This window comes from Trachemys scripta, chromosome 7 (genome assembly GCF_013100865.1).
Source record: "Trachemys scripta elegans isolate TJP31775 chromosome 7, CAS_Tse_1.0, whole genome shotgun sequence".
Lineage (NCBI taxonomy): Eukaryota > Metazoa > Chordata > Testudines > Emydidae > Trachemys > Trachemys scripta.
In genome coordinates this window covers 108,054,670-108,067,847 of record NC_048304.1, presented here as the reverse complement: position 1 = coordinate 108,067,847, position 13,178 = coordinate 108,054,670, and the positions used below count along the sequence as shown (strand labels likewise).

Below are 13,178 nucleotides of genomic sequence, written 5' to 3'. Positions count from 1 at the left end.
AGATGGAAAATGGGACCCTGTTCTGAAATCACATGTGCTATGTAATGTGAATAGCGTTTTTCACCATGAAAGAGTATAAGCATTGTTCTGTAAAATGTGTCATTTTAAAAACTTCTCTGCTTTTTTTTTTTCAACCCTCCTTCCAGCAGCTGCAAATTTTTCAAGCCTCCCTCCTCCGTCCCGAAGGCTATCTCAGATAAGGCGTCGGAAAAAGAGGACACAAGATGAGATGTTCGCGGAAATAATGGAATGCACCCTCAATGAAAGAGCTCATTTGAATGAGTGGAAGGACACTGTATCTAAATTTAGGAAAGATGCCAGTGAACGTGAGGTCATGAGAGACGCTCGAGATGAGAGGTGGCAGGCTGCAACACTGGGGCTGCTGCGTGAGCAAACGGACATGCTCCGGCGTCTGGTGGAGCTTCAGGAACGGCAGCAGGATGACAGAGTGCCGCTGCAGCCGCTGCATAACCTCCCTCCCCCCTCACCATGTTTCATATCCTCCTCACCCAGACGTGTAAGAACGGAGGAAGGGAGGGTCCGTGCACCCTCCCACTCCACCCCAGTGGACAGCCCAACCAAAAGGCTGTCATTATATTGAATTTGTTCAGTGGCCTTTTACTTCCCCCCTATCCTCCTCCCAAACCTCACCCAGATTACCTTGTTGGTTCTCTCCCTATGTTTATAATCAGTTAATAAAGAATACATGATTTTTAAACGATAGTGACTTTATTTCCTTTGAAAGAAAGCTGGGGGAACGGGGAGGGTGGGTTCCTTACAGAGAATGAATGAGTCAATAAAGGGGGCGGGTTTTCATGAAGGAGAAACAAACAGAAATTTCACACTGTAGCCTGGCCAGTCATGAAACTGGTTTTCAAAGCCTCTCTGATGCACAGCGCTTTCTGGTGTGCTCTTCTAATTGCCCTGGTGTCTGGCTGCGCGTAATCAGCAGCCAGGTGATTTGCCTCAGCCTCCCACCCTGCCATAAAGGTCTCCCCCTTACTTTCACAGAGATTGTGGAGCACACAGCAAGCAGAAATAACAATGGGGAGATTTCTTTGGCTGAGGTCAGAACGAGTCAGTAGTGATCGCCAGCGACCTTTTAAACGGCCAAATGTACATTCTACCACCATTCTGCACTTGCTCAGCCTGTAGTTAAACAGCTCCTGACTCCTGTCCAGGCTGCCTGTGTATGGCTTCATGAGCCATGGCATTAAGGGGTAGGCTGGGTCCCCAAGGATAACTATTGGCATTTCAACATCCCCAACAGTTATTTTCTGGTCCGAGAAGTAAGTCCCTTGCTGCAGCCGTTTAAACAGAGTAGTGTTCCTGAAGATGCGAGCATCATGAACCCTTCCCGGCCAGTCCACGTTGATGTTGGTGAAACGTCCCTTGTGATCTACAAGTGCTTGCAGCACCATTGAAAAGTACCCCTTGCGATTTATGTACTGGGTACCCTGGTGCTCCAGTGCCAAGATAGGGATGTGGGTTCCATCTATCGCCCCACCACAGTTAGGGAATCCCATTGCAGCAAAGCCATCCGCTATGAGCTGCACATCTCCCAGAGTCACTAGCTTTTGTAGCAGCACCTCAGTGATTGCTTTGGCTACTTGCATCACAGCAGTCCCCACAGTAGATTTGCCCACTCCAAATTGATTCCCGACTGACCGGTAGCTGTCTGGCGTTGCAAGCTTCCACAGGGCTATTGCCACTCGCTTCTCAACTGTGAGGGCTGCTCTCATCTTGGTATTCTGGCGCTTCAGGGCAGGGGAAAGCAAGTCACGAAGTTCCAAGAAAGTGCCCTTACCCATGCGAAAGTTTCGCAGCCACTGGGAATCGTCCCACACCTGCAACACTATGCGGTCCCACCAGTCTGTGCTTGTTTCCGGGGCCCAGAATCGGCGTTCCACGGCTATAACCTGCCCCATTAACAGCATGATCTCCAAAGCACCGAGTCCCGCGGTTCGATAGAATTCCATGTCATCACTCTCGCTGCCGCGCTGCCGTAGCCTGCTCCTCGCCGCCTGGTTTTCCAGGTTCTTGTTCAGCATAAACTGCACAATAAGGCGCGAGGTATTTACAATGTTCATGACTGCTGTCTTGAGCTGAGCGGGCTCCATGCTTGCCGTGGTATGGCGTCTGCACTGTTCACCCAGGAAAAAGGCGCGAAACGGTTGTCTGCCGTTGCTTCCTGGAGTGGGGGGAGGATATACCCAGAACCACTCGCCACGATATTTTTGGCCCCATCAGGCATTGGGATCTCAACCCAGAATTCCAATGGGCAGAGGAGACTGCGGGAACTATGGGATAGCTACCCACAGTGCAACACTCCGGAAATCGACGCTAGCCCCGGTACATGGACTCACACCGCCGAAGTAATGTGCTTAGTGTGGTTGCATACATTCGAATTTATACAGCCTGTTTTCCAAATTCGAATTATATAAATTCGGATTAATCCCGTAGTGTAGACATACCCGATGTCTAACACAAATCTGTTGCAAACAGTTACCTATTGAGATTTTTTTAGAATTAAAAACTAGCTGTAGAAATCCTTCTGGAGACTGAATGTGAGTGCTTGAATAATAACTGAGGCTTTTTAGGTACCTGAGCATGGAGACTACCAGCTTTATTTTTAGTCTTAAGACGGAGGAAAACATGAAATTATTCATCATGTCTAACTTTTCAGGTACCAAAGCAGTCTGATCTGCTGTGTCAACCTGATAACCCAAATCGCCAAGTTGAAAATCCGGGTGGAAAGAAACAAGTGTCTTACAGAACAGAAATTGTTGGTGGTGTTCCCATCATTACACCTACTCAGGTAATAGCTTCATAACAAGTAAGGAAATGTTGTTAGTGGAAGAGTTGTGCTATGTGTCTGTCTTGTCAGGATACTGTGACGTACAAATTTATTATTGATAAAATAAATGTCAACCCCATCCAGCCTCATCCAGAAAACTCATACTCTCATAAGCTTGCTTTTTAAATATTTACCTGATATGGTATCTAGGCATCACTTCGACTGTTTTACTTTTCTGTGACTGTATGAAACATTATACTTTGAAGTGTTGACTTTTTTACTTCCAAGAATTAGACCCTCTATATGAGTTTGAATTTCTTGGCGTGAAATGAGTTTCTGGCATTGACAATGTCAAAGTTGTTCAAGTTAGTCGATTACTGAAGTTAACTGGTATACTTGTTTTTGCATTTTGCAGTGGAGAAAGGAAAGATACTGATTGGCTCAGAAAGCCAAGATTTTTATAAATGGTGTGCTAGAAACCTGATTTAAAATAAAAAGTTAGTAATGGTTTTATCTAAAAGTAGATACACAGTAATTCTACTGAGTTTGACAGCTTGTGTACTATTTTATCCTCTTGGGTCACATTGGGGGATTGGTTGTTCTGAAGACTTGCATGACTGGCCCTGATCATAGTTTTGGAATTATCTAGATTGCTCTACTCTTCAACAAAGTCACTCCATGGATTAACTTTTTTTAAAAGGAGTAAAGATTTTGTTTCTTAGGTCTTCAACATACTATTTTTAATTGCTTTATCTGTTTTAATAGGTTTATAATCTATTTTCAGACTGTGTAGTTTTGAGGAGGGCCTGGAATACTCCAGCAGGCCTTATGTAGATAATTGTCACATTGATATTACTGCTATACTGCAGTGTCAAGTATTTGATGCTTCTAAACAAATCAGAGATGGGGTTTGTGGGCACAGGGTGGACCAAATACCAAATTTAGGGAACCGAATACACTTTCATTTTCTGTTCTTAGATCACTGGGCTTTAGGGCAAACGCTGAACATCCTGAACCTTTCTCTGCTTCATTCTAGAAAGAAGAATTAAATGAATGTGGGGAAGGAGGTGACAGAAATTACTTGAAACGGTCACAAAGCCACCTTCCTTACTTTACTGCTAAACCTCCCCCAGACAATGCTGTAATCAAAGCTGGCTATTGTGTTAAACAAGGCGCTGTGGTAAGTGATTTGGAGAATAATGCATTCCTCTTGTGAAGAACAGAGGCCCAAAAGTTATTACAGTTACTTTCCGTATTATACTGAGATCAATTGATACTGATTTTTGGTTTTTACCAAATAACACTAATGTTAAAATATTGAGGGTAATTAGAATTAGAATTTTATCAAATGGGTGTTCTTCAGTAGTAGTAGTAGATGTATGTGTTTTATATCTGTATTGGTATTCTCTCAACTTTTGTGGGGGTTTCGGTGCTTTCGCGTGTTTTTGTATTAGGTTAAAATTTGAGACCTTTTGGACAGGAAAACATTCCTGCATATGGGTTTTAGGCTAAGTGTGTAATTAAGGGATGCTCTTTGGCATGAGCATGTGCAGCTATCTTTTTGTAATGAAAAGTGTACAGAAGGTATCTGGACTGAAGCAAGAGTTTACTGTGTGCAGGATTTATAAAGGGTGAAGTGGTTAGGGAAAGTTTGTAGGTGTTCTGTGTGGTTTAGAAGAGAAATTGTGCAATTCCAAAAATGTGCAGGAGATTGGTATCTAGCCAAACAGTTCGAGATTAAGGGATTTAGCATGTGCTATATTCAAAGCTCTGCAAACTCACAACATTGAAGTCTGGGAGCATGAAACTTTTTTTATCATCAGAAGCAGGAAGTCTGCCAAACAGGCAGTGGGGCCGCTAGACGGCCAAGCTGTTAAAGAACACTCAAGGAAGACAAGACCATTGCAGAAAAAGTAAATGGGTTCTTTCTGTCAATCTTAACTGCAGAGGATGTAGGGGAAATACCCATATCGGAGTTATCCTTTATGGTTGACAGATCTGAAATAGTGTCCCACATTGATGTGTCAATAGAAGATGTTTTAGAACCGACTGATAAATTAAACATTAAGTCACCAGGAGCAGATGATATTCACCCAAGAGTTCTGATGGAACTCAAATATGAAATTTCAGCTCTACTAACTGTAGTATATAACCCATTTCAGAAACAAGTCTCTGTACCAGATGACTGGAAAGTAGCTAATGCTGATTTTTAAAAAGGACTCTAGAGGCGGTTCTAATGATTACAGGCGGTGAGTCTAACTTGAGTTCCAGGCAAATTGGTAGAAACTATAGCAAAGAACAAAATTATCAGACACATAGATCACTCTTCCCTAACAAATCGTGTTTAACACAGCTTTTGTAAAGGGAAGCCATGCCTCACCAACCTATTAGAATTCTTTGGGGGTATGAACAGACATGTAGACAAGGATGACCCAGTTGAAGTAGAGTACTTGGATTTTCAGAAAGTCTTGGAGAAGGCCCCTCACCAAAGGCTCTTACAGACACTAAGTTGTCATGGGATGAGAAGGAAGGTCTTTCATGGTTCAGTAAGTGGCTAAAAGATAGGAGACGAAGGGTAGGAATAAATGGGCAGTTTTCACAATGGAGAGAGGTGAGTGAACAGCAGAATCCCCCAAAGATTTGTATTGGGACCTGTACTGTTGAATGTATTCATTCATGATCAGAAAAGGGAGTGAAGTGGCAAAGTTTGCATATGATACGACATTATTCAATATAGTTAAGTCCAAAGCTGACTGTGAAGGGTTATAAAGGGATTTCACAAGACTGGGTGATTGGGCAACAAAATGGCAGATGAAATTCTGCGTTGATAAGTGCGAAGTAATGCATCTTGCAAAAAATAATCCCAGCTACATGTATATGATGATGGGTTCTAAATTAGCTGTTACCACTCAGGAAAGGGATCCTGGAATTACCATGGGTAGTTCTCAGAAAACTTCAGCTCAGTGTGCAGCAGTGCTTAAAAAAGCTAACAATATTGGGGACTATTAGGAAAGGGATAAAAAAAATAAGATTCATAGAAGGGCAATGAAGATGACCAAGGGTATGGAATGATTTTCATTCGAAGAGAGACTGAAAAGATGAGGGCTGTTCAACTTAAAAAAGAGATGACTAAGGGGGGATATGATAGAGGTCTATAAAAATATGAAAGATGTGGAAAAAGTGAATAGAGAAGTGTTATTTTCCCACAATACAAAAACTAGGGGTCACCCAACGTAGAGAATAGGCAATAGGTCGAATACAAACAAGAGGAACCTGTGGAACTCATTGCCATGGGAGGGCGTGATGGCCAAAAGTATAATTCGGTTAAAAAAGGAATTAGATAAGTTCATGGAGAATAGGGCCATCAATGCCTATTAAACAAAATGGTTATGGATGTAACCCCATGCTCAGGCCAACCCTAAATCTCTGGCTGACAGAAGCTGGGAGGAAAAGACAGGGTTGAATCACTCCAACTACCCTGTTCTGTACACTCCCTCTGAAACTCTGGTATTGGCCACTGTAGGAGACAGGATAGTGAACTAGACTGGACCATTGGTCTGACCAAGTATGGCTGTTCTAATGAACTTGCTCCTCCTTTTCATTTTAGAAGGACACCAAAGAAATGCCACACAAAAATAAGTTAAAATGATGCTTAAGTTGCATGGTTAGACTCAAATCAGAATGACAGTTAGTTGTGTGAAAACTTTGTCTGCTCGTGTGTGTGTGTGTGTGTGTGTGTGTGTGTGTGTGTGTGCATTATGTTAATTTAAATTCTATCTTGTTTCTCAAACACCATGTACAAAACTGATTTTCTAATCTGAGATGTGTAAGCATCTTGAATACTGACATAAAGCAGAAATACTCTATACTTTAGACTGATGTAATATGAAAAGTATTCAGTGAACTGTATGTACAACACAGTCAATATTAGGTGTGCAACTTACAATAACAGTGAAAATTTGCTGACTTATAGGCTGCATAAATTCATGGCTAAATGCCTTTGTAGAACATGAGTACTGGCAAAATTATTAAAATATGAGGTGATATTGTTTAAGCAGTCTAAGTAAAAAAATAAATTAAGCCGTTATCACATTATTATTGGAAGGGTGTATATATAAACTCGTAGTTATAGTAAACATTTTACTTTTTGCTATATCAGTTTATATGCAAATGTATTAGTTCTTTTTTACGCATAGTTTAAGCACTATGTAATAAAAGTATAGCCTTTCCTCTCTACCACTATCCAATATACTTTCCTGCTTATTGTCTTCATAATTGATTGGTGGCATATTCTTTGTCCCTATTTTTCTTTATATTTCTCTGTACTGAACAGAATAAGGTATATTTCTAACCTATTCATATTTGCAATGTTGTAGCCGTATTGGTCCCAGGATATTAGAGACAAGATGGGTGAAGTAATACCTTGTAATGGACCAACTTGTCTCTTTCACCAAGAGAAGCTTTCAATCTTACACAGAACTCTTCATGTCTTTCTATATTTTGTCTCACTACGTTTACCCTTATCCCAGTTTTCCATTCAAGTAATCCTATCACTTTAATCCCATTTGTTATTCCAGGTCATTTGATGTGTATGAAGTGAATAAAGTACGCGTTTGATCCATGCTAGCTGCATGTAAAATGTCAGAGACAAAGGGCATATTTCAGAATTGTCCACAGCACTTTTGGTACAAATTCCCTAAATCAAGGAATATGAACCTCACGTAACCAGTGGTAATGAGTCCTCTATAGGATTTCTTAAATTTTCCTCGGATACCTTCTTTCTGTTCTCTCTCGTTTCCAAAGAAGGATCTAAACATTTTTACCACTTTCTACAGAATGCTGAATTATTGGATTACCATACTGCTGATTTCACAGACTTTGCTGCACTGTGATCCTTAAGAAAACCTGTAACTTCAAATCTTTCCAAGTGTAATTCTTGTGAAATTAAATCTTAGACTTTGGAGAGCTGGATATGTGGTTTTAAAATAATCTAGAGTAATGAATGTAGGAAACACGATTCCTATGAATAGGAATAATTGGAAATAGAATCGTGGCAGTTTAAGAAATATCCAATAGCTTTTTAGTAGAAATTGCTAAAAGTAATTACAAAAATAAAAATTGGAAATGCAGCTTCCATATAATTGCTAATAGTTCACTGATGTATTTTTCAAAAAACCTAGCTAGACTGAGTGAAAATTAAAGGGAATCGTGTATTGCTTGGATTACAATATTTTTTTTTTCCCTTTAATAGATGAAGAACTGGAAGAGAAGATACTTTCAGTTAGATGAAAATACAATAGGCTATTTCAAATCTGAACAGGTATGTTCACAAATGTGTTTATATTGCTTTCAAAAGTTGTCTGGAAGTAAATTTCAAAAATACACACTGAAGGTTTCTTAATGATCTACTTGGGTGTCTGAAAAAGTGCTGTGCTGCTTTTGTAACTTTCTGTAATTCTGTTCTATATTTTCAGTAATTGTTTTATGAAAATAGGTCATCTGTTAATGATTTCCCTTTGAAAGTTAATTCTCTGACCGCGCAATCTGCTGCTCTGGAGATTGATACGGTGTTATGGAGGATTGATTTCCAGTAAGGAATAATAATGAATAGAACGAACTTCTAAATATGCACAACAGTTGTCACTCATTTTGCATCAGTATTTTGCTCCTCTCATGCTTGGTGGATGCTCATTTGAGTATAAATGATTGTCTTAAGAAATGCTGATTGTCAAATAGAGAGTCCAAGCAAATGTTAAAAGAAGCACAATGCTGTATTTATGCTTCCCTGGATAGCTGCACAGTTCCTCCCGGCTTCCTCTCCCACCTTTACGTGGCCTTTGTCAATAGCAAATTCAGAGGTATGCAGCTAAGAAACAAACATCCTGTTTGCATACAAACATCTAACTGAATAAAGATTTGAAATAATAGTAGTAATTAGTATATATTGGCCAATTTCAAAACATATGAATTTTTAAGTTCTGTTGGCTGGTCTTTAAATTGTGCTAGTAGCAGAGTACTGTCTAGAACACGGATGGGCAAACTTTTTGGCCTAAGGGCCACATCTGGGTGGGGAAATTGTATGGAGGGCCATGAATGTAGGGCTGGGGCAGGGGATTGGGGTATGGGAGGGAGTGCAGGGTGTAGGAGGGGGTGCGGTGTGCAGGAAGGGCCTCAGGACAAGGGGTTGGGGTGAAGGAGGGGTATGGGGTGTAGGAGGGGACTCGGCAGGGGGTTGGGGTGCGGGAGGGGTGCGGGAGGGGGCTCAGGGCAGGGGGTTGGGGTGCAGGATGCAGGAGGAGTTCGGGGTGCGGGCTCTGGCCCAGCGCCATTTACCTCGAGCGGCTCTGGGGTGACAGCAGCACGCAGAGGGGCTAAGGAAGGTTCCCTATCTGCCCTGGTCCCATGCCGCTTCTGGAAGTGGCCAGCATGTCCGGCAGTGGCTCCTGGGGATGGGGTTGGGCAGCCGGCTCTGCTGCACGCTGTCTTTGCCTGTGGGTACCACCCCCGAAGCTCCCATTGGCCATGGTTTCACAATATTCTGTACGTCTCTGCCTGAAGGAGTCAATACTTCTAACCTAAGTTAGAAGGCACCCCTTCCCTGGCCCAGCCCAGGCCCGCCAAAGTAGCCAGGTAAGACAAGAGGCACCCCTCCCCACCGGCCAATGGGAGCTGCGGGGGCAGTGCCTGCAGGCGAGGGGAGCACACAGAACCCTCTGCCTCCCCAGTGACACATCACCTTCATATTGGCACACCTAACCAAATTAATGTAGTGGGGGTGGGACCGAGGGGTTTGGCGTGTGGAAGGGGGCTAGGGCAGAGGGATGGGGTGTTGAAGGATGAGGGCTCTGGCTGTGGGTGAGGGCTCTGGGGAGGGGCCAGGGATGAGGGGTTTGGGGTATGGGAGGGGGCTCAGGCCTGGGGCAGAGAGTGGGGGTGCGGGCTCTGGGGTGGGGCTGGAGATGGGGTGTGTGCGGGCAGGCTGCCCGGGGGCTGCAGATCTTGCCACAGGAGAGGCGCCTCTCCCCAGCCTCGGCAGTTCCAGCTGGGTTGGGCCGAGGGAGGGGCTCCACTAGCCGGCAGCTCTGATGGGCCCGGGGGAGGCGCTTCTCCCCACTGTGGCAGGTCCATGATGGGGCCGGTGGGGAGGGGTGCCTCTTGTCTTACCTGGCTACTTTGGCGGGCCTGGGCTGGGCCAGGGAAGGGGTGCCTTCTAACTTAGGTTAGAAGTATTGACTCCTTCAGGCAGAGATGTACAGAATATTGTGAAACTATGCTGAGGAGGTCTGCAGCCTTCCTTGACAAACTTATAGCAATATATCCTTCATTCATCCTGGGAAGGTGTAATGAAGGGGGTTTGGGTTTTCCTGTCACACTTAATAGCCTGGGATAGTATCAGACTGTTGTTTCCATCATCAGACTGGGATCCCTACTAGACATAAATGTGGGTATTTTCCCTGGTGAGCAGGAACTTAGCATTTCTAACTGGGGGAAATATTTACCTGTAAGAGTGGTCTTGTCACTCTACAGGCCCTTCACAGGCAGCCAAGTTCAGGCAGGTACCTAAGTCCCTTTTCTTTTTGGCATAAAAACTCTCAGGTGGCATCAGATTAATCAAAAAGAAACAGTGAACTGTTATGACACCCTAAGAGCCCCCACATGCTTTCATAAACAATGCTACTGTGTATGGTCTAATGTCTCTGAGGAGAGGCGACTTCATTCCCTCTGCATGAGATGAGCATTGGCATTTTACCTGCAGAGAATGAAACAGATCAGAAACTCACCCAGACTGTTCATCATTATTGCCATAAAACAAGTATAAGTACAAACTATATTCTCTCAGAAAGTCTAAGTGGATCTACTGTCAGTTGGCACAACTTCTTCCTCCACACGGGGTAAGGGCTCACTGTACACCGGGAGCCTCAATAGCATCACTTCAAGAGGTGCCTCTGCTTGATATTTGCAGGGCAGCTACATGAAGTTCCATCCGTACATTCATGAGATTATGCCTTGGTTCAAGGCTCCCCTGCTGACTCATCCTTCGGGACTGTGGTTCTACAAGCAGCTATACTACATGGAGCTTTGCATCCTCCTCCTCCTCTTAGTATTGCTTGTCAGTCATCTGTGGTGAAATAAAACAGAGGGACCAGCACTGGAAGAAGAAAGGGAAGTGTTACTTCTCTTGTTTTAACTGGAGTTCTTTGAGATGTGTGGTCCCTATCTGTATTTCCCTCTGCTTTGGAATATGACAAGATTCATGGTAGAGATGGAACTGGAGAGATAGTCGATCTGCCCGACCCCTTATATCTTTGGTGCAGGGGCACGGGTGGAACACTGGAGACTGCTTGCAAGATTTCTCCAGTCTCAGGTGCATGGCATACACTTATACTTCACAGTGGAATACAGATGTGGACCATACATCTCAAAGAACTCCACAATAAGGTAAGTAACTTCCCTATACCCAAAGGAGGTACTCATGGAGTTGTACAAGAATTGCATGAATATCTTTGTCCTATTCTCAGTCTGAGTAACTCATGGAAAAACCATGACATGAATTAAATCATCCATCTACTTCAGATCGGCACATTACAACCTGCTCCTCATTTCTATTTCTAGCCTCAGAGGACTGGGGACAAACAGAGCAGGGCCCTGCATGAAATGCCTAAGTAAGTTTCTATAGGAGGCTTGTCTTCAAAGAATTTTCATTTTACCATCTTCAGACAACTCTTTTATGTTTTGCAGCTGTTTGGTAGCCTTTTTCTCTTCCCATAGTCAGTCATTACCTTTTGAAATTACATGTGCTGCCAGGGTGTCTCTCCAGGATCATGGCAGCAATAATATTGGCATTACGGAAGAAGGAACTTCACTTATCAGAAAAATTATCTGGGAAGAGATAAGGATTATGTACACAGAGAAAGCTGAAGTAAACACATTGAAATGGTTCCTGAAGTATCTTGGATTCAGGACAGATGCATGGTGCCAGAAAAGTCAATCATAGGCCTGGGCTGACATTGAATACAATCAAGTGCTAGGTTTCATCTCCGAAGATTAACATGATGATGTCCATAAAGGAAAACAAGTGGCATCTTCAGCTCTCATAAAGATCTGCTATTGCAAAATCAGTCCTCCATCCAGGACCAAAGATGTTTAAAATAAACCCTTGGAAGAAGCGTAAGCTCGTTGGGGCAGGGACTGTCTTTTTCTTCTGTATGTATCATGCCTTGCTCAAGGGGCTTCTGGTCCATGATGAGGGCTCGTAGGCATTGTGATTAATACAAACAGTAAATAAGTGATTATTGATCTCACGGATCCCAAAACAAAAGTAAACAAATACAATATATTCTACTGTCTGGGGCAAAGTCCACAGTTTAACTACCATTTTAAAACAGTGAAGCATAGCCATGAGTTCTTCTTGGAGGGCTTTATTATGAATTTGTAAGTATGTGTCCAAGCAAAATGTCAAGGCACTGTAGTATAATATTCTCAGCATGTTCATGAAAAGGAAGTTTTGTACAAGGCCCAACATTAAATGCTTCATTAGGGGACATCAACCTTATTCCAGCCGGGACGATCATTAAGCATGACCTTTGAATCTCACTCTGCTCCTTACAACACTACCCTGATTGACCCCTTGAAGGGAGGTGCCAGACTTCATATCCATTAGAGTAGGGCTTCCAATGGCCACTATCTACATTCAGATGAGCTTTGAAGTTGGGAGCTTTCTCTAATAGACCAGTATTATATTTTTAATTCAGGTACGTGATTCCTCACAACTCTCATAGCTTTCATTCACTTAGTAAATTCAAGAAATATTCCTCTTTTGATTAAGCATCAAAGTCCAGTGTTTAGGAGCACGGACTTTCTTAGGGTAGAGTAGTACTGTATTGCAGTCAACTAGACTGCCACACAGCCATTAATATGCAAGTCCACCACATTTTGCACATATTGGTCATCCAGTCATAGCCAACGCCATTTTCTTTATTTTGGTAAGAACATAAGAACAGCCATACTGGGTCAGACCAAAGGTCCATTTAGCCTAGTATCTTGTCTTCTGATAGTGCCCAGTGCCAGGTTCCCCAGAGGGAATCAACAAGTGATCCATTCCCTGTCGCTCATTCCCAGTTTCTGGCAAAGAGAGGCTAGGGACACCATTCCTGCCCATCCTGACCAATAGCAATTGATGGACCTATTCTCTGTGAACTTATCTAGTTCTTTTTTGAAGCCTGTTATAGTCTTGGTCTTAACAGCCTCTGGCAACGAGTTCCACAGGTTGATTGTGAAAAAGCAGAAATCTTCTCTGTGCCTTAGTGCCCAGGGGAAGATGGAGGAGATATTTTATTTGTTTCAGATGCCAATATTTAACGGAATATCCTGCTTCCCACCC

The 13,178-nt window shown here is 43.0% G+C and overlaps 1 protein-coding gene across 12 annotated transcripts in view; it reads left to right on the top strand.

The window, feature by feature from the left end:
- Positions 1–13,178, top strand: part of PLEKHA1 (pleckstrin homology domain containing A1) — an 83,176-nt gene that overhangs the window by 56,780 nt on the left and 13,218 nt on the right. For all 12 annotated transcript variants that reach the window (XM_034777006.1, XM_034777009.1, XM_034777008.1 and 9 more), the window contains 3 exons: positions 2,687–2,818; positions 3,834–3,977; positions 8,049–8,117. In XM_034777006.1, coding sequence (XP_034632897.1) covers positions 2,687–2,818; positions 3,834–3,977; positions 8,049–8,117 — 345 coding nt within the window. The remainder of the gene's footprint in view (positions 1–2,686; positions 2,819–3,833; positions 3,978–8,048; positions 8,118–13,178) is intronic.